General features: G+C 47.7%; 1 protein-coding gene and 1 long non-coding RNA gene across 2 annotated transcripts; both read left to right on the forward strand.

The window, feature by feature from the left end:
* Positions 1 to 3,380: 3,380 nt before the first annotated feature.
* On the forward strand, positions 3,381 to 12,636 carry LOC123478213 (uncharacterized). The gene is made up of 3 exons (XR_006653363.2): positions 3,381 to 3,644; positions 4,058 to 4,202; positions 12,315 to 12,636. It is a non-coding gene; the product is annotated as an uncharacterized lncRNA (long non-coding RNA).
* Positions 12,637 to 19,144: 6,508 nt separating this feature from the next.
* PTF1A (pancreas associated transcription factor 1a) lies at positions 19,145 to 21,093 on the forward strand. The gene is made up of 2 exons (XM_053923139.1): positions 19,145 to 20,147; positions 20,555 to 21,093. Exons 1-2 carry the CDS (start codon positions 19,373 to 19,375, stop codon positions 20,755 to 20,757), a joined length of 978 nt encoding a protein of 325 aa, XP_053779114.1. The 5' UTR covers positions 19,145 to 19,372; the 3' UTR covers positions 20,758 to 21,093.
* The last annotated feature ends 1,256 nt before the right edge of the window (positions 21,094 to 22,349 follow it).

The raw sequence follows: 22,349 nt of genomic DNA on the forward strand, positions 1-22,349 counted from the left end.
GTCTGAATCATTTACTTCTTTATAGTTTTGTCTAGGGTAGTGTTTTTCCAGATATGGTCACTGGACCATTTTGGAATCACCTGGTATATTAGGGCAAGTAAAGCTAGATGCTGTGACAAATAATCCTCAAATCTCAGTGGCTTAGCAGCATGAAGATGTAGTTATTGCTTATTTCATAGTTCCTTGTGCATTAGCAGGTTGTAAAGGGTGATCTTTCCATCCAGGTGCACAGGTTCTTTCCACCTACTGCCTCTGCCATCACCCAGGGCCTCAGAGTCTGCTGGATCCTCTAGCAGATAACAGGAGGAGAAAAAGCCAATGAATGCTTTTAGGAACCAATGCTGGAAGTGATGTATGTCACTTTTGCCTACACTCTGTGGGTCAGACCTCAAAGACACAGTCCCACACAGCTGCTCTATCCAAAAGGAAAAGCAAACAATTTCAGTGATCTCATTGCATACCCGGGGTGCTTGTTAATATATAGATGTCAGTGCATATATTTGTAACAAACTTATAAGTCTATATTCAGCAGGTCTGGCTATATCATAAGATAGAATTACATATCTATATATAATATATATCTAATTAATATATAGAATATATATAGAATATATATAATTAGAATATATCTATATATAGAGAGAATATATTATATAGAGTCTCCTCAGAGGCCTCAGAATAGATTCATTAAAAGCAGATGTACCTTTACAAGATTACTCTGTCCCAGTCCTTATCTTTTTTCCTGAGATAGAATCACCCTGTTATGAAATAGTACAGGAGCTAAATACATTAAGAAGCAGAGTTTTGGGTGAATAGCTCTTGGCTCTGATAAATCTTGCTCTGTCCAAATTTTTCCAAAATAATGTTAAAATCAAATGGTGGAAAGAAATCTGGGAAGAATTTGAGTACCTTTAAGACATTATAAGACAATTAGTAAAATTTACCTTCATTGACTTTAATAAGTAAGTTATGGAGATTGAGAGAAAGGCACACAAATATCCATTCAATTAACTAAAATTTATTTAGCAACTTTTAAAAATATTTTATTTTAGATTTATTTTAGGGAGAGGGGGAGAGAGGGAGAAAGAGAGGGAGAGAAACATCGATGTGAGAGAGAAACATCAGCTGGTGGCCTCTCCCACGAGCCCCGGACCTGGGACTGAGCCCGAGTCCAAAGCGTGTGCCCTGACCGGGAATCCAACTGGTGGCCTTTCTTTTTACTGGATGACGCCAAACCAACTCAGTCACACTGGTCAGGGCTATTGAGTGAGTCTTTATGTTCCAGGTACTGTGTTAGTGGCTTTCACATGTTATTCCAATTTCACACACACACACACTCTGGGTGGGAGGTATTAACAGGCTGCGATCGCATTTCTTTTATCGGCCTCTGATAATGGCCATAGATTTGAGGGAGGATGCCTCCAGAGCCACGGCCTTTACCTTCAGCACCAAGGCCAGCGCACCTGGCTTGTCAAGGGTCCTGGAACCTTACCCCTTCAAACTTTCACTCCTGTAACTGCAATAAAGAATAGTTCTTTGTCGATGAAACGCACCTTCCTAATTCTTAAAATGTATTTTATAAGTTGCTTTTCATAGAGTGATCTCTGGTGCCAGCAAGAAGAGTTTTTGACACCGAGGGATAAAAATGGTCAATTTATCGCAGACATGCTCTCTTACACAGGCGCGCGCGCGCGCACACACACACACACACACACTGCCAGATGGGCTGTATGTTGGTTGAGTTCCGCTTTTGTCGCTCCCAGCGCCTGTTTGCGCGAGGAAGCTGTTAGGAAGAGCATTCCTTGCTCCTGTCCCAACAAGCAGAGACTACTGGGCAAGGACGGGGCGGGAAAGGGAGGCGGGGCAGGTGCTCAAGTGCTGAAGCCTCAGGTTTTCCAGCTCTTGTCCTTTAAGAGCTTTTTAATCCCTGGGTTTTGTGTATAGCTCTTGATTTAACGGCTAGCAGTCAAACAATATCAATCTACCAACGACATTTCCGTTCCCAACTAAAGTAATAAGAATTAGGGTAAAAAATGGATGAAGAAATGGAGCCAGAGAGGTTAAGCTGTTTGCACAAGATAAAACGTAAGTCCGTGACAAAGGAGAACCCCAAACCCAAATTTGCAGCCTTCCTGTCTGCTGGTCTTTCCTCAGCAAGAGGCAGTACTTATGTTTGCCAACTGTCTCTAGGAGCCACAATTCTGTGCCCCTCCCTCAGGCCCAATTATCTGAAAATCAAACGAGTAGGGAATCGAAAATGAGATGGAGGTCGGCAGGGACGTGAGGCAGCGGATTGCTGCCGCTTCCTTGCTTCCTTTTCTAGAAGCTAAAATCGACGCCGCTCTTCCTGGGTGACAGCCCCTTGCCTGCGGCGCGGTTCCTGGCCTCGGCAGGGTTCCGCGCAATCTGGGCGACTCCAGCTGCCCCTTCTCCTGGAGTCGCCAGCCGCGGAGCGCGGCGCCAACCTGGGGCGGAAGGAGGGATGCCCGAGTGGATGCTGCTGCCGGCGCTGCCCCCTGAGCCCACTGCTCTGGGCGCTGCTTCCTCTCACTGAGTCAGAGCGCTGCGCGTCCCAGAGCGCGGCGGGCAGCGGGGAGGCCGATGGGCAGCCAGAGAGCCGTGCGGTGTCCCGGTCCCAGCGCCTGGACTGTGCGCAGCACGGAGCAATGGCTTCCCCCAGCCGGTAGCGTCAGTGCCAGGGAGAAGCGCGGGTCTCTCCCCAACCCCTCCCCAAGCCCACCCGGGCCAGCTTCCATCTGATTAGAATGTTTGTTCCATCTGATTAGAATGACAGTAGCTCTGAAGTCATTCATTATGAGAAGAATTTTAGGCTTAAAAGAAAAAAGGGTCCCACTGTAATTGTGAATTGTAATAAATGCAAACTTCTGGTGCCTTCCACTGCAGTATGTAAGACAGTAAAAAATGTGTCTCGTCCAAACGCACCCCTCCCCAAGCCCATTGTGAAGTCAATCTCTAACAAAGGGGACGTGTGAATATTCAACACTGAGTCTTTCAGTTGTATTTTCCGGAATCCCTGAGTCGCACCCCTCCCTTTTTCAAATCGGCGAATACCTGTTTAAGTTTTAAAAGCACATGGAAATCGCCCGCGAGCGACCATATAATTTGATTTGCCAGGCAATCTGCAGAGCGATCGCACATCATTTATAATGTTCATTGAGCATTTTGCCTAATTGTGTCTGTCTCTGAAAGGGCAGCGCACCCCCTCCCGACAGCGAGCAGCACAAGTGGCGACATTCCCATGGAGCGGCTGCGCCGCAGCTTGTCGCATTCAGCTCGGGAGGCCCGGCCGCGCGCTTCCCCGCCCCGGCGACCGGGCGCGCCTGACACTAATAGCTCGCGGCTCAGGTACGAGCGGGCGCCGCATTTGACTCCATTCAATTCACAACCGGCCGAGCTTGCAGGTGTCGCCTTTTGAAACCGCCATTCAGGAGGCCGCTGTTCACTTCTCGCTGCGCGGCGGGTTTTGTAGACGCGCAAGAATGGGGTTGATTATTCGGTGCCCACATGCCGCCCCCACACGCCCCACCCCCGGCGAACGCTAGGCTTCCCTCCTCCAAAAGAGGCGTTTAATTAGTTCTGGGACCGCAGAGAGCCAGCGTGGCCGACAAAGCCCCGCTCCCCAGGTAACCTCGGTTCCCCGCGGCCCCGGGAGGGAGCGCGAGGCGCCACAGCACTGGCCTCGGGCCTCGCGTTTCCTCCAGCGCCGCCCCCCCTCCCCGCCCCTCCTGCCGGCTGTCCAACGTGCCGGTGGCTCATCCGCGGGGTCTGGGAGACCTCGGCCAGTGGCGCCCGCTGTGCCGGGACACGGCCACCTCTGGGAGGCTGCGTCCCCTTTTCCTCTCTCTTTCTCCATTGCCAGACTAGCCGGGCAGATGGAAGCGTAGCTGGCAAAAGACAGTGGCCGTAGCTGTCTGGTTGGTGGATGTTCTGTCCCTTACAAGACATCCTGCTATTCCCCTATGTCAGGGACACGTTGGACAATGTTTAGGGGAAACACCATGGACACCTTTTCTCTTTATCCGCCTCTCCGTCTTAGAACCGCGTGCGCTGAGCTCGCGGCCAAACCTGGGCCTTGGAGAGGGCCAGTGACAATCCCTTCGTGGCAGCAACGCTGGCGCCCGCCGTGACCATCTGCTGATAGCACCGGCTCGGTCTCATTCACTGGGCCACCTGCGCCACAGGTACAACTCCCCTCCCCAAACCTATCATCTCTACGGGCGGTGAGCGCTGAGCTGGAGCCTCCCTGGAAACCGGATCGCACTGCAGCAAGCGGGGCCTTCGGTTTCGAGCAGCCCAAGCCCCAGGATAGAGGAGGGGGGCGCGGCGCTGTCCCCGCAGGTGCCAGCATTCTGCTTTCGGGAGCCGAGGGGGCGTCGACTATGAGGAGGAGGTCGGGGTCCCTCACGCGTTATCATTTGATTTCCGCGAGCATCTGAGGACGCCGGCACCCATTCGTTCCACTCTCTGCGCTCCGTGAGCTGGCGGGGGCGCGCGCAGGCGGCGGGGCTAGGGGAGGGCCGGGTGGTCTCACTCCCCGCTACCCCGCCCGCGGGTCCCGCTGGAGCACAAGTGTTAGGATTCCCACGGACTGGCGTGCTCCGCGGCTGGAGGCCCGGGCACCCGGGGCCGGGAGACGTGGCGGACACAGAGGGGTTTGTAGACACGGTGACCTCCGCGCTCCAGATCTGAAAGGGCCTGAAAGGAGCTGTTTATGGTGCATTACCAGTCAAGGGCTCAGGTACCAGCGCCTTGTGTCGGGAAAGGCCGGCGGCCGCCCGTGCTGCAGGTGTCAACTATCCAGTCGCCCCGGGACTGGGGGTGGGGGCGGGGGCGCGGGCGGAGCCGCGGGGACTGGGGAGGGGACAGAGGAGGGGTGTGGTCGCCGCCGCTGCCACTCGCACGGTGTCGCTTTCTCCTCTGCTTCAGAGCAGCCAGCCTGGGGTGCAGTCCCGGGTCCTATGGTGGGTGGCAGAGAAAGTAGGGGTGGGGGGAACAGCGGTGCGGGGGACTGCAGAATATTATTTGGCTTCATTTGGTGGAGGAGGAAGTCTGGAGAGGCTCCGGGCCTCTGCACAGCGGGACCCAGTTTTAAGGGTGAGGGCAGAGGGAGGTCACAGGAGGCTAGGACTTCCTGGTGGAGGCCAGTGCCTTGCGGGGGCGGGGGGGGGGAGTGGCATTTTGCCCACGCGTTGGGCTGCTTAGGCTCCCAGGGGCTTGCCTGGATTTAATTTGAACTTTCCTCCCTAGGGCCATCTTCTCCTTGTCCACCTTCCTGTACAAAGATTGGCCTGAGCCTGTGTGCAAGTTTAATAGATGTTCTTGGTTAAAGTACTGGCCCTCTCCTCACTGGCGGGTGTCACTCCCTACCCAGAAGAAATGAAGGAAGGCTCCATCCCCTCAATGGGTCACTTCCGTGGGCCCCTATGCCCCCAAAGGCCTGGCAAGCCTCTCCAGTTTACTTCTATAAAGTAAAACCTCAAAATGCTTTTTCCCTTGGGAGTCAGGGGTGGAGCTTGTTACTGGAGTTTACTTCCCAGTTTGGCCCTCAAAAGCCTTCCAAAACACTGAAAAAGAAAAATAGCACCACAAAGCACTGCATGACAGTAAGACAGTTTTTTTTTAAAGGGGTGTGTAATGATGCTCAGGGCCAACCTAAAAGAGGTGGAGGCAGACAGAAATCTTCCATATCTCTAAAAGAAACATCTAAGTACTGCTGAAGGTTTCAGAGGCTGCCTGCCTTGTTTCCATATCTGATGTTACCTGGAAACTTCCTTTCCTCTCTTGCAGGTGTGCCACCATCATTACTTTTATATGTGTCATCTGTTACGAGCATTAGCTTTTGACTGAGTGATTTTCTTAAAGTAACAGGGAAGTTGGGGAAACAATGGTGAATAGGATGAAGAAGATAGGTATTTGTCTAAAAAGAATAGTTTGAAAGGAGAATGAAAGGGAGAGAATAGATTCCTTACAAGGTGAAAGATAGCCATTCCCATCTTTAAAAAAAGTAAAAAAGACAGAATCACCCCTGCTCTATCATCACACACAAGTAAGCTGACCAAAATAGGTGTCTCAATTTCCTCACTTTTATTCAGTCTTCAGCACACTTCATTCTGGCCCACACTTACACACTGATATTCTCTTCAGTCATTGTCACCTTTAACTCATATGTCCCCAAATTGAAGGACAGTTTCTAGGACTTATCTTGCCTAAACCTGCAGTAAATAGGCCCACCATTCATCCTGACACCAAGAGCAGAAACCTTGATATCATATGTTTCTCTCTCTTCTCCAAGCCTCACGTTTGGTAAGTCATCAAGTCCTAGGAATTCTCTCTCCGAAATCTCTCTCCAATCTGCCCAGCCGCCACCCAGTTCAGGCCTTTATAATCTCTCAGCTGTCCTCCTGCTGCAGCCTTCTGACTGGTCTCCCTGCCTGTAATCTTGCTGTGCTCCAATCCACTCTCCATACTGCTGCTGCAGTCCTTCCTGAACGGCAAACTTGATCGTGCTACGCCCGTGACTGAGTGTGCCCGTCAATGGCTCTCCACTTCATGATTAATCATTTATAAATTATAAGCATGTGCTATGGTAGTGCTACTGTACTAAGCAATTACATACATTATAAAAATGTACAAGACATACACATTTTTAAAGAATAAGATAAAATGTAGATGAGAGCAAATATTTTCTTCTCATACCCCCATGGCTCTTATCCATTCTGGAAATGTCTCGTTATATAATATGCCAAACTCCTTAACACAGTTCATAAGGTCTTTCTTAATCTAGACCCTTCCTACATTTCCACTCTGATCATTTCTCTTCACCTTATCCTTCATAAAGTTTTTTTATTTCTTGAAATGCCATAACAATCATTCTATTTGTCCATTTCACATTTACTTCAATCTCTACTCTCCATTATCACTTGTCTGTAAATTCCATGTGGCTTGTCCTACAGCAGTCACAACATGGGCGCTGACCTATGGTAGAAGCTTTTAGGTTAATTCTTTTTCTTTTCTTTCAGTTTTAACAAATTAATGTATAATTGAGATACAATATCTTAGTAGTTTCGGGTGTACATCATAATGATTTGATATTTATAGACACAAAATGACCCCCGCAATAAGTCTAATTACCACCTATCACCATACAAACTTATTATAGTATCATTGGCTACATTCCCTATGCTGTACATTATATCCCCACAACTTTTATTTATTTTACAACGGGAAGTTTGTACCTCTTATGTCCCTTCACCTCTTTCATGCCCCTACCCCTCCCTTCTCTGGTAACCACCAGTTTGTTTCCTGTATCTGGGAGTCTGTTTCTGTTTTGTTCATTTTTCTGTTCTGTTCATTTGTTTTGTGTTTTAGATTCCACATATAAGTGAAATCATATGGTACTTGTCTTTCTTTTTCTGACATTTCACTTAACATAATATCTCTTAGGTCCACCCACCTTGTTGCGCATGGCAAGATTTCCTTCTTTTTTGTGGCTGAGTAATATTCCATTGCATGTTCTTAATCCATTCATCTATCAATGGACAATTAGGTTGCTATCATTCTTGGCTATTATAAATAACACTGCAATTAACATAGGGGTGCACATGAGTCTTCAAATTAATGTTTTTGTTTTCTTAAGATAAGTCCCAGAAGTGGAATTTCTGAACCATGGGAAGTTTTATTTTTAATTTTTAAAGAAAGCTCCATAGTGGCCACACCAGTTTGCATCCCCATCGGCAGTGCATGAGAGTTCCCTTTTCTTCGTACTGTCATTAATACTTGTTATTTTTTGTCTTTTTGATAATAGCCAGACTTGAATGTAAGACCTGAAACCACAAAACTGGAAGAAAACATAAGCCGTAAGCTCTTTGACATCAGTCTTAGCAATAGTTTTTGGGACCAGTCTCCTCAGGCAAGAGCGACAAAATCAAAAATAAATTAATGGGATTGTATGAAACTAAAAAGCTTTTGCATGGCAAAGGAAACCAACACTAAAATGAAGAGGCAATCTACTTAATGGGAGGAGATATTTTCAAATCACATAATTGATAAGGGGTTAATATTCAAAATATATTAAAAAAACTTCCAGAACTTAATGTCAAAAAACAAAAACAAGATGATTAAAAATGGGCAGAGGACTTGAACAGACATTTTCTAAGGGAGACACACAGGTAGACAGCAGGCATATGAAAAGATGCTCAACATCAATAATAATCAAGGAAGTGTAAAACAAACCACAGGTTAGTTCTTATTTGTAAAGCACCCAGAAAGCATAATCCGGTCCTTCTGCACCTTCCCTTCTGCCCTGCTCAAACCTATCCAGTCACTCAAGTGTCCCTTAAGTACTGGGGACTCCTAAGGCCAATGACAACAAAAATCCCTCATATCATTTTAATCAGAATAAGGAAATGTCATAAAGTGGATGATGTGTTCGCAGCTTTGGCTCTACCTGGTATATCCCTTAACATTCTCAGGAGTCTCTGCACATATTTCTGGCTCCATACTGAATTTTCACATGGGGTTTGTACTCAGGCCTTGTAGTTCCAGGCTTCTGGGGGGAAAAAAGATACTAGAATCAGGAGCATGTGAGAAAACAAGATGTCCTACCAGGAGATGTGTGTGAGATACCTGCCCCTGAGTCAGCTCTGGCTCCTGGCCACTCTGTGGATGGGTGGCGGCCACAGTGCCCTGTCCTCAACAGCCCTGCTCAGCTCCTGTGGACACATGCCTGTGGCTTGTTGTATGCAGTCAGCTCATCTCGTAGTTGGTCTTCCTCCTGTCCTGCTGCCTCTGTTTTCCAGCATTATTGTCTTTTTCAAAGAACTCTGCCTTCCCGTGATGTGCCTGAAGCAGAACAGCTACAGTTTTGTCATTTTTGTCTCCAGCAGTGTTTCAGGCTTAATTTGACCTAGGAGCCACTTGTTTGTATTTCTGGTGGTTCAGGATATCCATAGAGCTCTCCTCCAACACTGTATTTTACATTAATCTTTTTTTTCCTATCAGCCTTCTTCACTGTCCAGTTTTCACACTTGTACATAGTAATTGGGAATACCAGGGTGTGGATGATCTTCGCCTTGGTCTCTAATGACACATCCTTGCTCTTAGTGATCTTCCCGAATTCTCCCATTGCTGCCCTTCTGAGTCTCAGCCTTCTCTTGATTTCTTGGCTTCAGTCTTCATGTGAATTGATGACTGAAACAAGGTAAACAAAATCTTCAATAATTTCAGTGCCTTCATTGTCTATGTTAAAGTTGTGGATTTCTTCTGCAGCAATAATTTAGGTCTTCATTATGTTCAGATGCAGTTTTTCTTTGACACTTTCTTCCTTTGATTTCATCAGAAGTTGTTTCACATATTTGCTCCTTTCTGCCAGTAAGATGGTGTCATCTGCATATCTTAAGTTACTGATATTTCTTCCACATGAGGTAAATACAGGACAACAGGCTTCCAAGGCTGGCAATGGCCCAATAAAGGTGATTCAAGGGGCATAAGGAAATCTCCGATTATGCTCAAAATACTTTCAAAAGACTGCAATAAGGCCACAAACGCCACATTTAAAAAATTCATTCCTGTGGTTTATGGCAGTACCTTTCAAGGGCACTAATAAAATGCCAAAGAGCGAACAATTTGGTTGCTATGTGTTGCTCACACCTTAGCAGAGCAGATGTTTTCCTTTATGGCCTCTTGCTGAGACCAATGACCCTGAAACAATTGGCTTTTAAAGAGGGCAAAAGGATAATTTGGAGCACTGGGCACTCTTTGAGGACACGGGTCTTGGCGGGGCATATATGTGGTCACCGTGCGGCCACAGCATGGCTAGGATGGGGAAGGGGAGTGGGGGCAGATGTTTGAATTTGAAGCCAGACTTCTCTGAGTCAAATGGCCATGTTTTCTGTTCTCCACTCTTTCACATTTCAAAATGTTCTTCTTGCTCACTGTCAAAACTTCCTCTTGATTTTTCCCTCTCTCGTTTTACTTCATCTCCTTTTTCTATTGGTTCCCTGTCCTTTTTCCTCTCTGCCTTCTAATCACTTCCCCTGAAGCCAAACATATATTTTGATAATCATCTGGAAGTGTTTCTCAAACTTGACTTTTAATATATGTATGTATTTATAGGTGGGTACATTATTTATAAATATACATATACATATGTATATTTACACGTAAAATTTTTACCCTTTTTATAGGAAAACAAAACAATAACCAATGAAAGCTTTTATGGGCTCTCCATCTCAGTTTAAATAATTATTAATATAAAATTAGTTAAATATTCACAAATATAAGGTTGGTATAAATTCTTTATGTATGTTCTTCTTAGATAACTACAGAACCAAAAAATAAAGATAAAACATTTTAAATCTATAAATCAGTGAAATTCAGATTAAGCTTAATTTAGTGTGAGAGATGATATGACCGTGGCACTGACCTTTACCAGTTGCAGAGCGGACATGGTGTTGGTCCCTCTCCTCAGTGCACTGTGTGGTATGTGACGATCATTTCTCCCCCAGGTTAACTAAACTATCACTATGGCCTTGATTTTCTAGCTTGTTTTGTGGTTATTTGGCCTTTTCTTGGCACAAGCACAGTATCTGTGTATTTTCTTTAGTGTGACTCAGTTAAAACAGCTTGTTTGGCACCACCACAATCTTTAACACAAATGTAAACTCAGATTCAGTCTCCAAGCTCAAAGATGGGCCGGTTTATAAGGTAGTCATCCAGGTGTGCCAGAACATACTCGTACTTTGTTGTCATAGTTTTTCAAGTTATCATGTAAAAAAGGTCACAAAATTGGGAAAAATGTCATAATTAACTTGTGGAGCCTTGATTTAAGAAATATGGATCCATCCCTGGCTGATGTAGCTCAGTGGATTGAGTGCAGGCCTGCGAACCAAAGCGGCTTGGTTTGATTCCCAGTCAGGGCACATGCCTGGGTTGCAGGCCAGGTCTCCAGTAGGGGGTGTGCTAGAGGCAACAACACATTGTTTCACTCCTCCTCTTTCTCCCTCCCTTCCCCTCTCTCTAAAAATAAATAAAATCTTAAAAAAAAAGAAAGAAAATTATTAGACACCCATGGACATAAGTGATCCAAGACAGGTCCTAATCAGGAAAACCACTCTCCCGGGCATGGAAACTCCCTCTGTGAGGAAGAGGGGAAAAGACCATACATACAGCCCACTGATTTCAGAAGCATGAGCAGATTGTATCATATAACAGGCCCAAATTGTTTTTCCTTCGGGTGAGGAAACACCTCTGGCTTCTCTGCAAGGCCAGGAAGAATGGAAGAGTGAGGGGCAGGAGGAAGCTAACTGCCGCCCAGCTCCTGGCACAGACAGATTAGGTAACTTGCCCAAACACGTGGTCGGTGGCAGAGCCACTAGGGCTCCAGGCCTTCAGGCTCCAGTGCCCACTCTCATGAGCTCTGTGCTAGCCAGCCTCTCTGATGCCTGGGGACTGCAGCAGAAAGTGGAGTGCTACTTCCCACATGACAAAAATAGGCTCAGCCCTCTAAGTTGGGTCATGTAGTGTGCAACCTGAGGCATGGTGGGGTACATGCAGGTGTACAGGCATGAAAAATATATTCCCAGGCAGCTTTCCCAAATAACTGATGTTCCTTGGCTAAAACGAGGCACTTCCCTGCTTGAACCAAGCACAGTCTGCCATCAGCCTCTTCAAGCACAGGTTAACCCAGCTGGAGATGTGGTTTGCTCTAAAAGCAACAGGATTTTAAGGGAACAACAATAAAAATGTCACTGCAGTGCACCAACATCTTCAGGACCCCTGATATGACTGAAAGCTACCATTACTGATACAAGGTAGAAAAGACTCTGAGGGAATCAAAATCATGGCCTGCCAAGCAAGGAATACAGTCAGACCACACACAAAATATGAAGGAGGCGCTCTCAGACATGCAGGAAGTCTGACCTGACCTGGGAGTTCCCAGGATTAAGTGGTACTCAAGTGAAAATAAGCTTATCCAATAGTGAAGTCGTATAATGAACATTATACCACCATCAAAGCTTGTCAGTAAGGATACGGGAAAACTGTGGTGATATTCAGTCAAAGAAAAAAGTGCAGGATACAAAACCAAACATGCATGGAAGGAAAATAGACCAAAATGTTAACAGTAGTCACTGATAGGCTGTGGGACGGTGGGCACTGCAGACAATGTGGTAGTTTTAATGGACATTTGATCATTTTAATTTTCTTTATTATGGTCGAATCCCTTTAAATTTTGTTTGATGCTGATTTCTTGCCTGGACTAACATCTCAGCCAATGCCATTCACTCCCACTGCAGGGCGTGCAGGACTTAGACAACCGCAGAAAGGGCCCTCTCAGGACCGGACCCCTGCCAGCCCTCGCCGGGCCCATCTGCCGGAGGTTCATGCTGACTTTGAAGATGACACAGCTACTGACCAGGCTCTGTGGAAGGCTCCTCCAGGACTCACATGAAGAGATCATAAATTCTAATTAAAAAAAATAAGTTCACTGATTTTTTAAAAATATTCTGCATGTATGTTCACCTACAGTATAGTCCTCCCTCCCTTATTTGTGGTTTTTGCTCTCCATGGTTTCAGTTACCCACGGTCAACCATAACTTACAAATATTAAATGGAAAATTCCCCAAATACATGATTCATAAGTTTGAATTGTGTTCTATTTGGAGTAACTTGATAAATCTGTGCCATCCCACTCTGTTTCTCCTGCCCAGGATGTGAATCACCCTTTTGTGCAGCGACTCCGCCCTGTATGTTACCCACCCATTGGTCACTTAGTAGCCATCTCCGTCCTCACATAGACTGCAGGGGCGCGGCAGTGCTCATGTTCAAGTCACCCTTATTTTACTTAATAATGGTCCGAAATCGTAAGGGCAGTGATGCTGGCAATTCTGATATGCCGAAGAGAAAACACAAAGTTCCATCTTTAAGAGAAAGGGAGAATATAATACAAGAAGATATTTCAAGAGAGAGAACCACGTTCACATAACTTTTATTGCAGTATATTTTGATAATTGTCCTGTTTTATTAGTAATTGTTAAGGTTTTACTATGCTTAGTTTATCAAATAAACTTTATCACAGGTATATAGTATAGGAAAAAACATAGTATATATAGGATTCAGTACCATCCCTGGTTTCAGGCATCCATGGGGGGTCTTGGAATTATATCTCCTGTGGATAAGGAGGGGCTACTGTATTTCAAAAATCAAAAGATTCAAAACAGTATATAATGAAAAGTTCCATCCATTAGTCACTCAATTCATTTCTCTGTTTCTTGTGTAGACATTTAGAAACATTTGACGCCTCCACAAACAAATGCGCTCACACATACCCATTGTCCTCTTTTCAAAAATGCAAGTGACAGTGTACTAGCCACTCTTTCTTCTTTCACTTAGTGATGTGTCTTGAAGATAATTTCATATCACCATATCAAAAGCTTTCTCCTTTTCTTTTTATCCTCACCCAAGGGCATGCTTATTGATTTTAGAGAAAGGGGGAGAGGGAGAGAAACATCTATCATGTCCCTACTAAGACCAAACCTAGCCATGTGCCCTGAGCAGGAATCCAACCACGACCTTTTGGGTTATGGGACGACACTCCAACCAGCACTCCAACCAACCGAGTCATACCAGCCATGGCTTTCCTGCTGAATATTCTAGTATATGGATGTGCCATAATTCATAAAAGGCCCCACAGATGGACTTGAAGCCAGAAAACATGTATAGCTTTGAAAAGAAACAGAAAAAAGCCCAAATTTCCTGTTTGTATTAAGCTCACTTTTTTTTTTCATTTCACTGCTCACTATGGAGGCCAAGATGAAGAAGTCTCGTAATAATGACTCGTGGTGTTTACATTACTAAAGGTCAAACACCTTTTGGAATAACAAGGTTGAAGGACAAAGCTCAGAAGCTTTGCTATTCACCAAATAACCTTGGCAGAAACCACTTATTTGGATAATTATATCAGCATTTCAGTGTTCCTCCCTCAAAAGATTAATATTTAACAACTGGAAATGTAAAGGCAAAAAGGAGGGCAGTGGGTATTCAACACTTGGATTTTCTGTTTCGCTGCAACCATGTGCCTCCTGCCCTGGTTCCCACATGGGACGTAGGCCAGTTTTGTGTTTTAGGCCGCGCAGCCTCAGAGTGGAGAGTGTCTAATGGGAATACCTGGAAAATGATGTTGACAGCCTTATCCCTTTGTGCTGGAAATGCACTTATTTCTGTTGGAGGCTCCATGGTGATGGCTGTGTCACTGTAGGAGAGTTACTTAGCCTTTCTGAATCTTATTACTTGCACATAATAAAAAGATCTGCCAGTTTATCTCACAATGCTGCATTAGGAGCAAATAAAGCCAATCCATGTGAAAATCCTATTTAATCAGCTATGTTAAATGTAGAGACAAAGGAGGGGCAGGCAGATGCTGTATAACACAAATACGGTGTTAAGCCAAAACCTGGTGTTAACTCTGACCCTTTGTCTTACTGGCCATGCAACCATAGATTTAAGGCTGAATCTCACTTATTCACTTCTTGAAATAGGAAAGATACCCTTCAGCCTGCAGAATTAGGAGGGTGAATGATAAACATGTCTGAAAATCCTCTCAAATGCTCATTCCCATCTCTTCGATGTTAGTCTTCTTCCTTTTACCTGTCTTATGATAGAATAAATATAAGATCTTCAAACCAAACCAAGGAGCTCAGACTAGTGGGAAGAAGAGTAGGAGGGAAACAAAGAAAACCAGAGAGGGATCAGCATGGCATCTGATGATATGAACAGTCAACTGATGGTGAAGCAAACACATAAGGAGAATGGAGGGGAGGCAGTTAAAGGAAGACCTTTTACACTGAGTCAAGGAATTTGGCATCTTCTATGCCAGTCACTTCTAAGGTGGAACAAAATGTCACATGGTCACAGTAGACCTTCTGAGTGGATAAAACATCCACACTCTATGTAGTATGACTTTGAGGACCAGTGTAAGTCCCATAATCCTCTATTCAATTTTGCATATTTTGTCTTATGCTGGGAATTGCACCATTCAGTGATTCCTTCTGCAGCACATCAGGAGTTGCAGCCAGGACTCTGGAGAGTCAAGGCTGGTGACCAAAAAGGTGGTACTTGATAATCTGGGACGGTTTACAACAGGGCCTGTACTGACTACATTGCACATCAATACAAATATACCTTTTATGAGTGAATGGAAGCAGAAGTGGAATCTTCTCTCAGCAGCCAGTGGAACCAGCACTGAGCTGAGGTGGATCAGGACTGACAGTAACCTGCTATGTGACCTTAGGGAAGTCACTAAACCTCCATGGACTTCAGAGATCTTTCAGCATTAACCCATGATTTTAGTTTTCAAACTCTTTCCTAAGGTTATAGGAATAAAGGGTAGGTTGATGAGGGCACTCAAGTGGGGAGAAGAAAGGTTTCACAGAACAGGGGAGAAAGACAGTGGCAAAGAAGGGAGGGAAAGACACAGAAGAGGACAAACCAGACACTGAGCATCACCCTGTGTTTAAGAATGAGGGAGGGGTAAATTTGGGTCAGGAGGAATTAATATGAACCCATTTTCAAGTGAGGAGATAGACCATGAGTCACATCCACAAGTACCTGCTTGTAAGCACTAAGTGGGAAGTGGAATACTCTGGGGACACCTGGTATCTATGGAGTTTAGACTCTGTCAGGGAAGACTCAGGCAAGTGGCATTGAGCACTATGGGAACATAGGAAGGGGAAGCTGAAGGATGGAGAGCCTGGATGCCATATTCTTCATTAGTGGGCTCTGCCCGAAATTCATCCTGGGAAGGAGCCAGAACGTGGGTTCCAAGACTTTGGTCATTGTTCCTAGAAGCTGGGGAGAGTTTTGAAATATATAATGAGAAAGAATGAACGAAGATTCAGATCCTTGAGACCCCTGGGAGGGAAGTAGGCAGGGAAGAAGAAAGAGGTACAACAAGGCTTCCTTAATGCCCAATAGCCCTTTCCAGAAGGTCTGAAACTGAGCACCTCCAAGATGGCAGAGGCCTCTAAGCATCCTTGAAGGTGTAGTGGGGTCTACCCACTACACCGAGCACTGAGTTCCTTCCGAAAGACTTGAAAATATGTCGAGGCCTCACCAGAATTTGGCACTAAAAAGAACCAAGTGTCCCTGCCACTGCCTGTGGGATGATGCAGCGGTTCTTAAGGTTAGAGGACATTTCTCCTGAGGACAGAGCATAGAGAGGCCTGAAGCAGTGTCCTGGATCTCCATGAAGTACCTGGAAACTTTTGATCTTGTCTCTCTCCATGTTCTCCAACTGCTCTGAGGATCCGGGCAGTGAGGAAGGTGAGGCTGGAGTGAGAGTTTGGATCTGTAACCTGGCAAGACAAGGTTCTGTCCCAGCCATCTTCTCACCCAACCTGTTGCTTCAAGAGACAAAGGGCCTCCATCTACACTGCTGTGACCTCCATGGTCCAGAGAAAATTTCCTTTACTAATGGTGAAGTCTTTCTTCTTTTTACTAGAGAAAAGAACAATCTTGACTTACTTAGGGACAGGATGTGTATGCGTGTGTGTGCATTCCCATGCATTAATGCCCACACCAGTATCCCAGTATCAGCATCCGCAGGCCCATCTCTCACTTCCCAGTGGTACCAGTCTGCAGATAGCCCGCAATCCTCAAAGGGAAAAAATGGTGGGGTATGGAGGGAGAAGATGAGGAGGGCTGTCTGGCACAGGTGAATATCTTTTCTTTTCTCCTACCCATGCTTTCCCATGCAGTCTAGGAGCTGCGTGTTCTAGACAGGGGTGTCCAACTCATTTTCACCGGAGGCCATGTCAGCCTCGCAGTTGCCTTCAAAGGGCCGAATGTAATTTCAACTATTTAATAGTTAAGGAATAGTCACATTTATACAGTCCTAAAATTATTTCGGCCCTTTGAAGGCAACCGCGAGGCTGATGTAGTCCCCAGTGAAAATGAGTTTGGACCCCTGCTCTAGAACACCCATGCCCTGCTCAGCGTCATAGGATAGTAAGGCTTTCTACCAGCAGCCTACTTAGCGTTAGCTCACCTGCGTGCCCTAAGTAAATTTCTGTACCCTTCCGCAAACTTATAAAGCACATGTAAGATGATTTTCATTGGAAACTGCTAAAATCACACTGGGTAAAAAGTTATCCATATATACACTCACTGACTCCTATGTCCCCAAGTCATGTCCCCACAAACATATCCATGACACAAACATACTTTCTCAAAAGCCACCTACATCTATCAGAGACAGATCCTAAAGGGAGCCTTTATAGGCTGGAATCCAGTCTTTTCTTCACTGAATGGTTACCTATTACTTGGGATAAGCATTGAAGTCTAGTCATTTGTTACCCTTCCAAGTCGTCAGGTTGACCCAAGGGCATGTTCTCACTAACCAAGTGAGGGAAGGGGAAGAAGGCCTTTCCAATGTAAAGAGAATTGGATGTATACCACCAGCTGGTTAGATGCCTGCCCTTGACCCCCCACCCTCAACAGTTTCCCTCTTTTTGAGGTGAGAAAGATAAGTCTAAATGAGGGACACTGACATTGGGGCTCTGACACAGGGAACCTGTCTACATTTGCATCATTTTAAGGACAACCACCTCACTAGGAAGGGCTAAGAAGCTAACACAGGACAGAGTATGATGAAAAACAGTAAGTCTTTGGCTTAAAATTGTCTGAGGTCCTTGACAACCATCCTTGCTCCACCCCAGGTTGAGTAATCTCTGATCTTCTAATCTTATAAATTTCTATTTGTCTCAGAATTCAGTTAAATACAGTGTAATGTCTAAAAACAAGAAGCTTGTTTAAATAGCAATTCTTAAAAGGCATAGCCTTGGATGTTGAGATGAGTATGAACACCCACTAGAAGCCTCTGGTGGGACGTGTCTAAAAAAGGAATCCACTGACCCAGGAAGACCATGCCTCCGTCCTCTATTGAGGCGACACCCGCCACCGGCTGCATTTCGTAACTCTCCAGGGGTGGAAGCGGGAACTCGGTTTTTAACAGGAATTGCCCGACCTTGAAAGTGTTTGTTACTCTTTAACTGAGGAATTCGTGTTACATCGCAGTCTGTTACAAAGCGTGGGTACAGCGCATACGTTGTGTGTTTTGGGGCGGGGGGTTTAAGTTTGAAAAAATAAAAAAAATCAAGGATGGTCTTGGTTATCAGAAAGGTGAGAGACTCCAGTTTGAAAACGGTCACACACTGTCCTTTAACGTCTCACCCTTCCTCCGGACTTCTCCGGAGCGGACAGTTCAGCTGACTCCTTTACCAGGTTTTATTGATTCGAACCCCTAGGTTTCGATCTGCTCTCCCACGAAACATGCCCAACTGAGTTGCCCTGCGAGACAGCCCCTCCAGTGTTCCCTTTTATTTTTCTAGGCCGCGTAAGGCAGAGGAGGCGAGGCCGACCTGGACCCTGCGTCGCTGAGGACTGACACCCGCACCAGAGTCAGGCTCCAGAGCCCTCAGCCTGAAGGCTCGTGCTCCTAGGCCGCTCAGCGTCAGTAACGCCTACGGAGGCTGGACTGCGATGCCTTCGAACCCCACTGGCGTAGACTGTGCCAAACTTTACAAGAGGTCTTCAAAGTTGCGAGGATGAAATAGAAGCCAGGCCAGCCGTAGGCCAGCGCGCCCAGGGTATGGGGATAGCGAAAAGCACCAACGTGGACCTCCCTGGCTGCAGGTATTTTCTGAGCCAACCCCGCAGAAGGAAGCAGCTTCCACCATCTGGGCCGTCAGAGCGCACCCCTAGGACCTTTTGTAGATCTGTGCGCTACTACCCTAGCTCAGAGATGCGGGGCAGTCTGCGCGGCGCGCGCAAACTGGCGGCGGGCGCCGCAGGCTACAGGTGTCCTTGGAGCGGTGCGCCCCGCAGGCACTCGCCGGAGGAACCGGCCGGGTGGAGCAGTAGGGGCCCCAAGCAGCGTAGACCCCGCCTCCTCCCCTTCCCCGGAGCTCCCAACCCGAAGAGAGCCTCTCCAGCCCTCTCGCCCGCCGCCGGGCCCCCTGCCCCTCCCCGCCCGCTCGGTGATTGGCTGGCGCCGCGGGTCCCTGGCACGCGCCTGTGGATGTAGTTATAAGAATCCTCGCGTGCCGGCCCTCAGCTGCAGCAAGTCGGCCACAACCCTCCCTAGCGTAGCGCGAGCGCCGCTAGAGCGCAGTCGACGTGGGCACTCCAGGGAGGCCAGGAGCGGGGAGCCGGCGGGCCGTCCCCACTGCCTCGAGTTCAAGGACCCGGGAAACGGGGAGAGAGGAGCCTGCCAGAGAAGCAAAAACTGCAACGTCAAACTTCCAGAGAACCACCTCAGGCTACCAGTCCCTCCTTCGAGCCCGTGGCGGCTCAGAGCATGGACGCGGTGCTGCTAGAGCACTTCCCCGGGGGCCTCGACGCCTTCCCGTCTCCTTACTTTGACGAGGAGGACTTCTTCACCGACCAGTCCTCTCGGGACCCTCTAGAGGATGGCGATGAGCTGCTGGCTGACGAGCAGGCCGAGGTGGAGTTCCTCAGCCACCAGCTGCACGAGTACTGCTACCGCGACGGGGCGTGCCTGCTGCTGCAGTCCGCGCCCTCCGCCGCCCCGCACGCACTTGCCCCGCTGACCACGGGGGGCCCGGGCGAGCTTGACGTCGGTGGCGGTGACTACTGCTGCGAGGCGGGGGCGCCCCCCGGCGGCTTCCCCTACTCGCCTGGCTCGCCGCCCTCGTGCCTGGCCTACCCCTGCGCTGGGGCCGCTGTGCTGTCCCCGGGGGGCCAGCTGCGGGGCTTGAGCGGGGCGGCGGCTGCGGCGCGGAGGAGGCGGCGGGTGCGCTCGGAGGCGGAGCTGCAGCAGCTGCGACAGGCGGCTAACGTGCGCGAACGGCGGCGCATGCAGTCCATCAACGACGCCTTTGAGGGGCTGCGCTCTCACATCCCCACGCTGCCCTACGAAAAGCGCCTTTCCAAGGTGGATACGCTGCGCCTGGCCATCGGCTACATCAACTTCCTCAGCGAGCTGGTGCAGGCCGACTTGCCACTGCGCGGCGGCGCGGGGGGCGGCCGGGGGTCCTGTGGTGGCGGACGCCTGGGCGGGGACAGCCCGGGGAGCCAGGCCCAGAAGGTCATCATCTGCCATCGGGGCACCCGTAAGTGTGTGCGTGTGTGCGCTTTCCAGCTCAGGGAGACGGGGATGGGTGCGGGAAGGTCTTGGAAGGACTGGCTCGACAAGTGAATAGGCTGACAAGCCGACCGACGGATGGACAGATGGTCCGTGGGCACCAGCGACCTTGAGCGCGAGTTGGCATTTCTCATGTTTTTTTCCCGCCACTTTAACCTCGGCTCAGAGGGCGCACGACCCGGATGAACATGTAGCTCGTGGGATTCTGGGGAAAGAGCGCTGCGGGCTTGCGGAGTGGAGGGAAAGGGTCATTGTAATGTAACCTAAGACGCCTGTTCTGTCGAGGCACCGGGGAGTGGACCCCACCGCACTGCGGGGATCTGCTGGGAATAGGGTGGGATATTCACCCTCCGTTTTCTCTTCTCATCCCCTTAGGGTCCCCCTCCCCGAGCGACCCGGATTACGGCCTCCCTCCCCTCGCGGGACACTCTCTCTCGTGGACTGATGAAAAACAACTCAAAGAACAAAATATTATCCGAACAGCCAAAGTGTGGACCCCAGAGGACCCTAGAAAACTCAACAGCAAATCTTCCTTCAACAACATAGAAAACGAACCGCCCTTTGAGTTTGTGTCCTGAGAAATCCCAGACTGGACTGAGGATCTGATTATATCTCTGTGCATATTGTACATGTACATATCTATAATGTAAATGTAATTTAAGAACCACATCTTTCTAATGGCAATCAACTGTTTGTTATTTATCTATTTATTGTGCTGTCAAGGTAATGAAATAGATTCTCTCTTTAAATATATAATTTATATAATTTATCCTGATTTTCTAAAAATATACAATAGTCTATGATTCCCCCCAGCACCTTTGGCAGAACGTTGTTGGAAGAACTCTGTCCAGGAAACTTCGTGCTAATTTATTGTGAGATATGATTTATTTCTAAGCGATGTTAATAAACGCTATTTACACCTTTTTCTAAAAGTTATTTGTTTAATATATGCTAGGGGTAGCTATATCTCTAAAAAGAATAATTAACTTACCCTGTAAAAGATAACTGAACCAGAGACTCAAAATGTAGCTATCTACTAAGAAACCACATTTGAATGAGATTTAGCTGAAAGAAGGTGGGTTGGAGGACTAGGCCCCAACTCTCTAAGGGTGCCATTCTTCCACAACATCTGCCCTGCAGAGAGACTTTTGCCAGTATTTGTATACTAACCATTCAGACGCTCTATGAGGCAAGTAGATCATGGGGTGTTTATTCCCATTTTTCAGAGGGAAATGCTGAACCTCAGAGACGATGTTTGACTTACCCAAGGTCACCTCTACCCTGCCTAATCCAATCACAGTGTATGAACTGAATTCGCTGTGTGCAGTGGGAACAGGGGGCTAATTTCGGGCCTGGCCATGAGAAAAGGTAGGGAATTTTATGTCTCTCTGCTTGTACGGGCTGGGGATAAAGGGTTCCTGTAGAGCTTCCCTGTGGCCTATCCTTTCTGCAGCGGCAGCGTCGGGTACATGGAATTTAGACGTATTCCTCTTAAGGGAGATGGGGCAGGTGACTGGGTGCTGAGGCTGGGGGGACTCTCGGATGCCTCCCAACAATATCCAGGTTCTTTTTCGTAAGGAGAGAAGGAGCATGCCCTCTTCCTCAGCCACTTCTGCAACTGGGTTATTTCAGATACTGAAATAAAGACTGCCTTTTGCCTCCAGCAGAATTTCAGTCTTCCTTGGCAACCTGCCTGGTGTGGGAGGAAGGCGAGCCTCACTAGGAGGGCGTAGGATCGCCCCCTAGCGACCGGGAGAGGCTTGAGAGTGCGGTCAGGGCCGCACAGACGGAAAGCCCTGGAAAGCCCTGGAAAGCCCTGGAAACCCCGAGCTGCAGTGAGTGTCGTTTGCGGTTACCCACGCCTACGGGGCCCTCTGAGCGCCTTCCTAGGTGGGCCTAAGCCTGGCCTTGGGGGGCTAACCTGGGGTGTGACGCTCGCTCGAACACTGCAGGCTCGAAGGGGAAGTGCAGTGTGAGGTCGCGCGCTGCAGGAGCGCACCTTCCTGCGGATCCGCTGCCCGCTTTCAGCAAAGGCCTGGCCCAGGAGAGTTGCTGCGCCACTGCCAGTACCGGCCTGGTCCTCCAGGCTACAATCAGGAATCTCCCCAGTACCAAAGGCCCTGCCGAAGGACAATATGTCGGCAGCAAGCTAATTGCTTTAACCTAGTTT

This window comes from Desmodus rotundus, chromosome 4 (assembly GCF_022682495.2).
Source record: "Desmodus rotundus isolate HL8 chromosome 4, HLdesRot8A.1, whole genome shotgun sequence".
NCBI lineage: Eukaryota > Metazoa > Chordata > Mammalia > Chiroptera > Phyllostomidae > Desmodus > Desmodus rotundus.

What these genes read in the sequence shown, in the direction of transcription:
- PTF1A (XM_053923139.1), top strand. Translation starts at nt 19,373, where the DNA reads ATGGACGCGGTGCTGCTAGAGCACTTCCCCGGGGGCCTCGACGCCTTC. An exon ending in CATCTGCCATCGGGGCACCC is followed by an intron (nt 20,148 to 20,554) that starts GTAAGTGTGTGC and finishes TCATCCCCTTAG; the next exon opens with GGTCCCCCTCCCCGAGCGAC.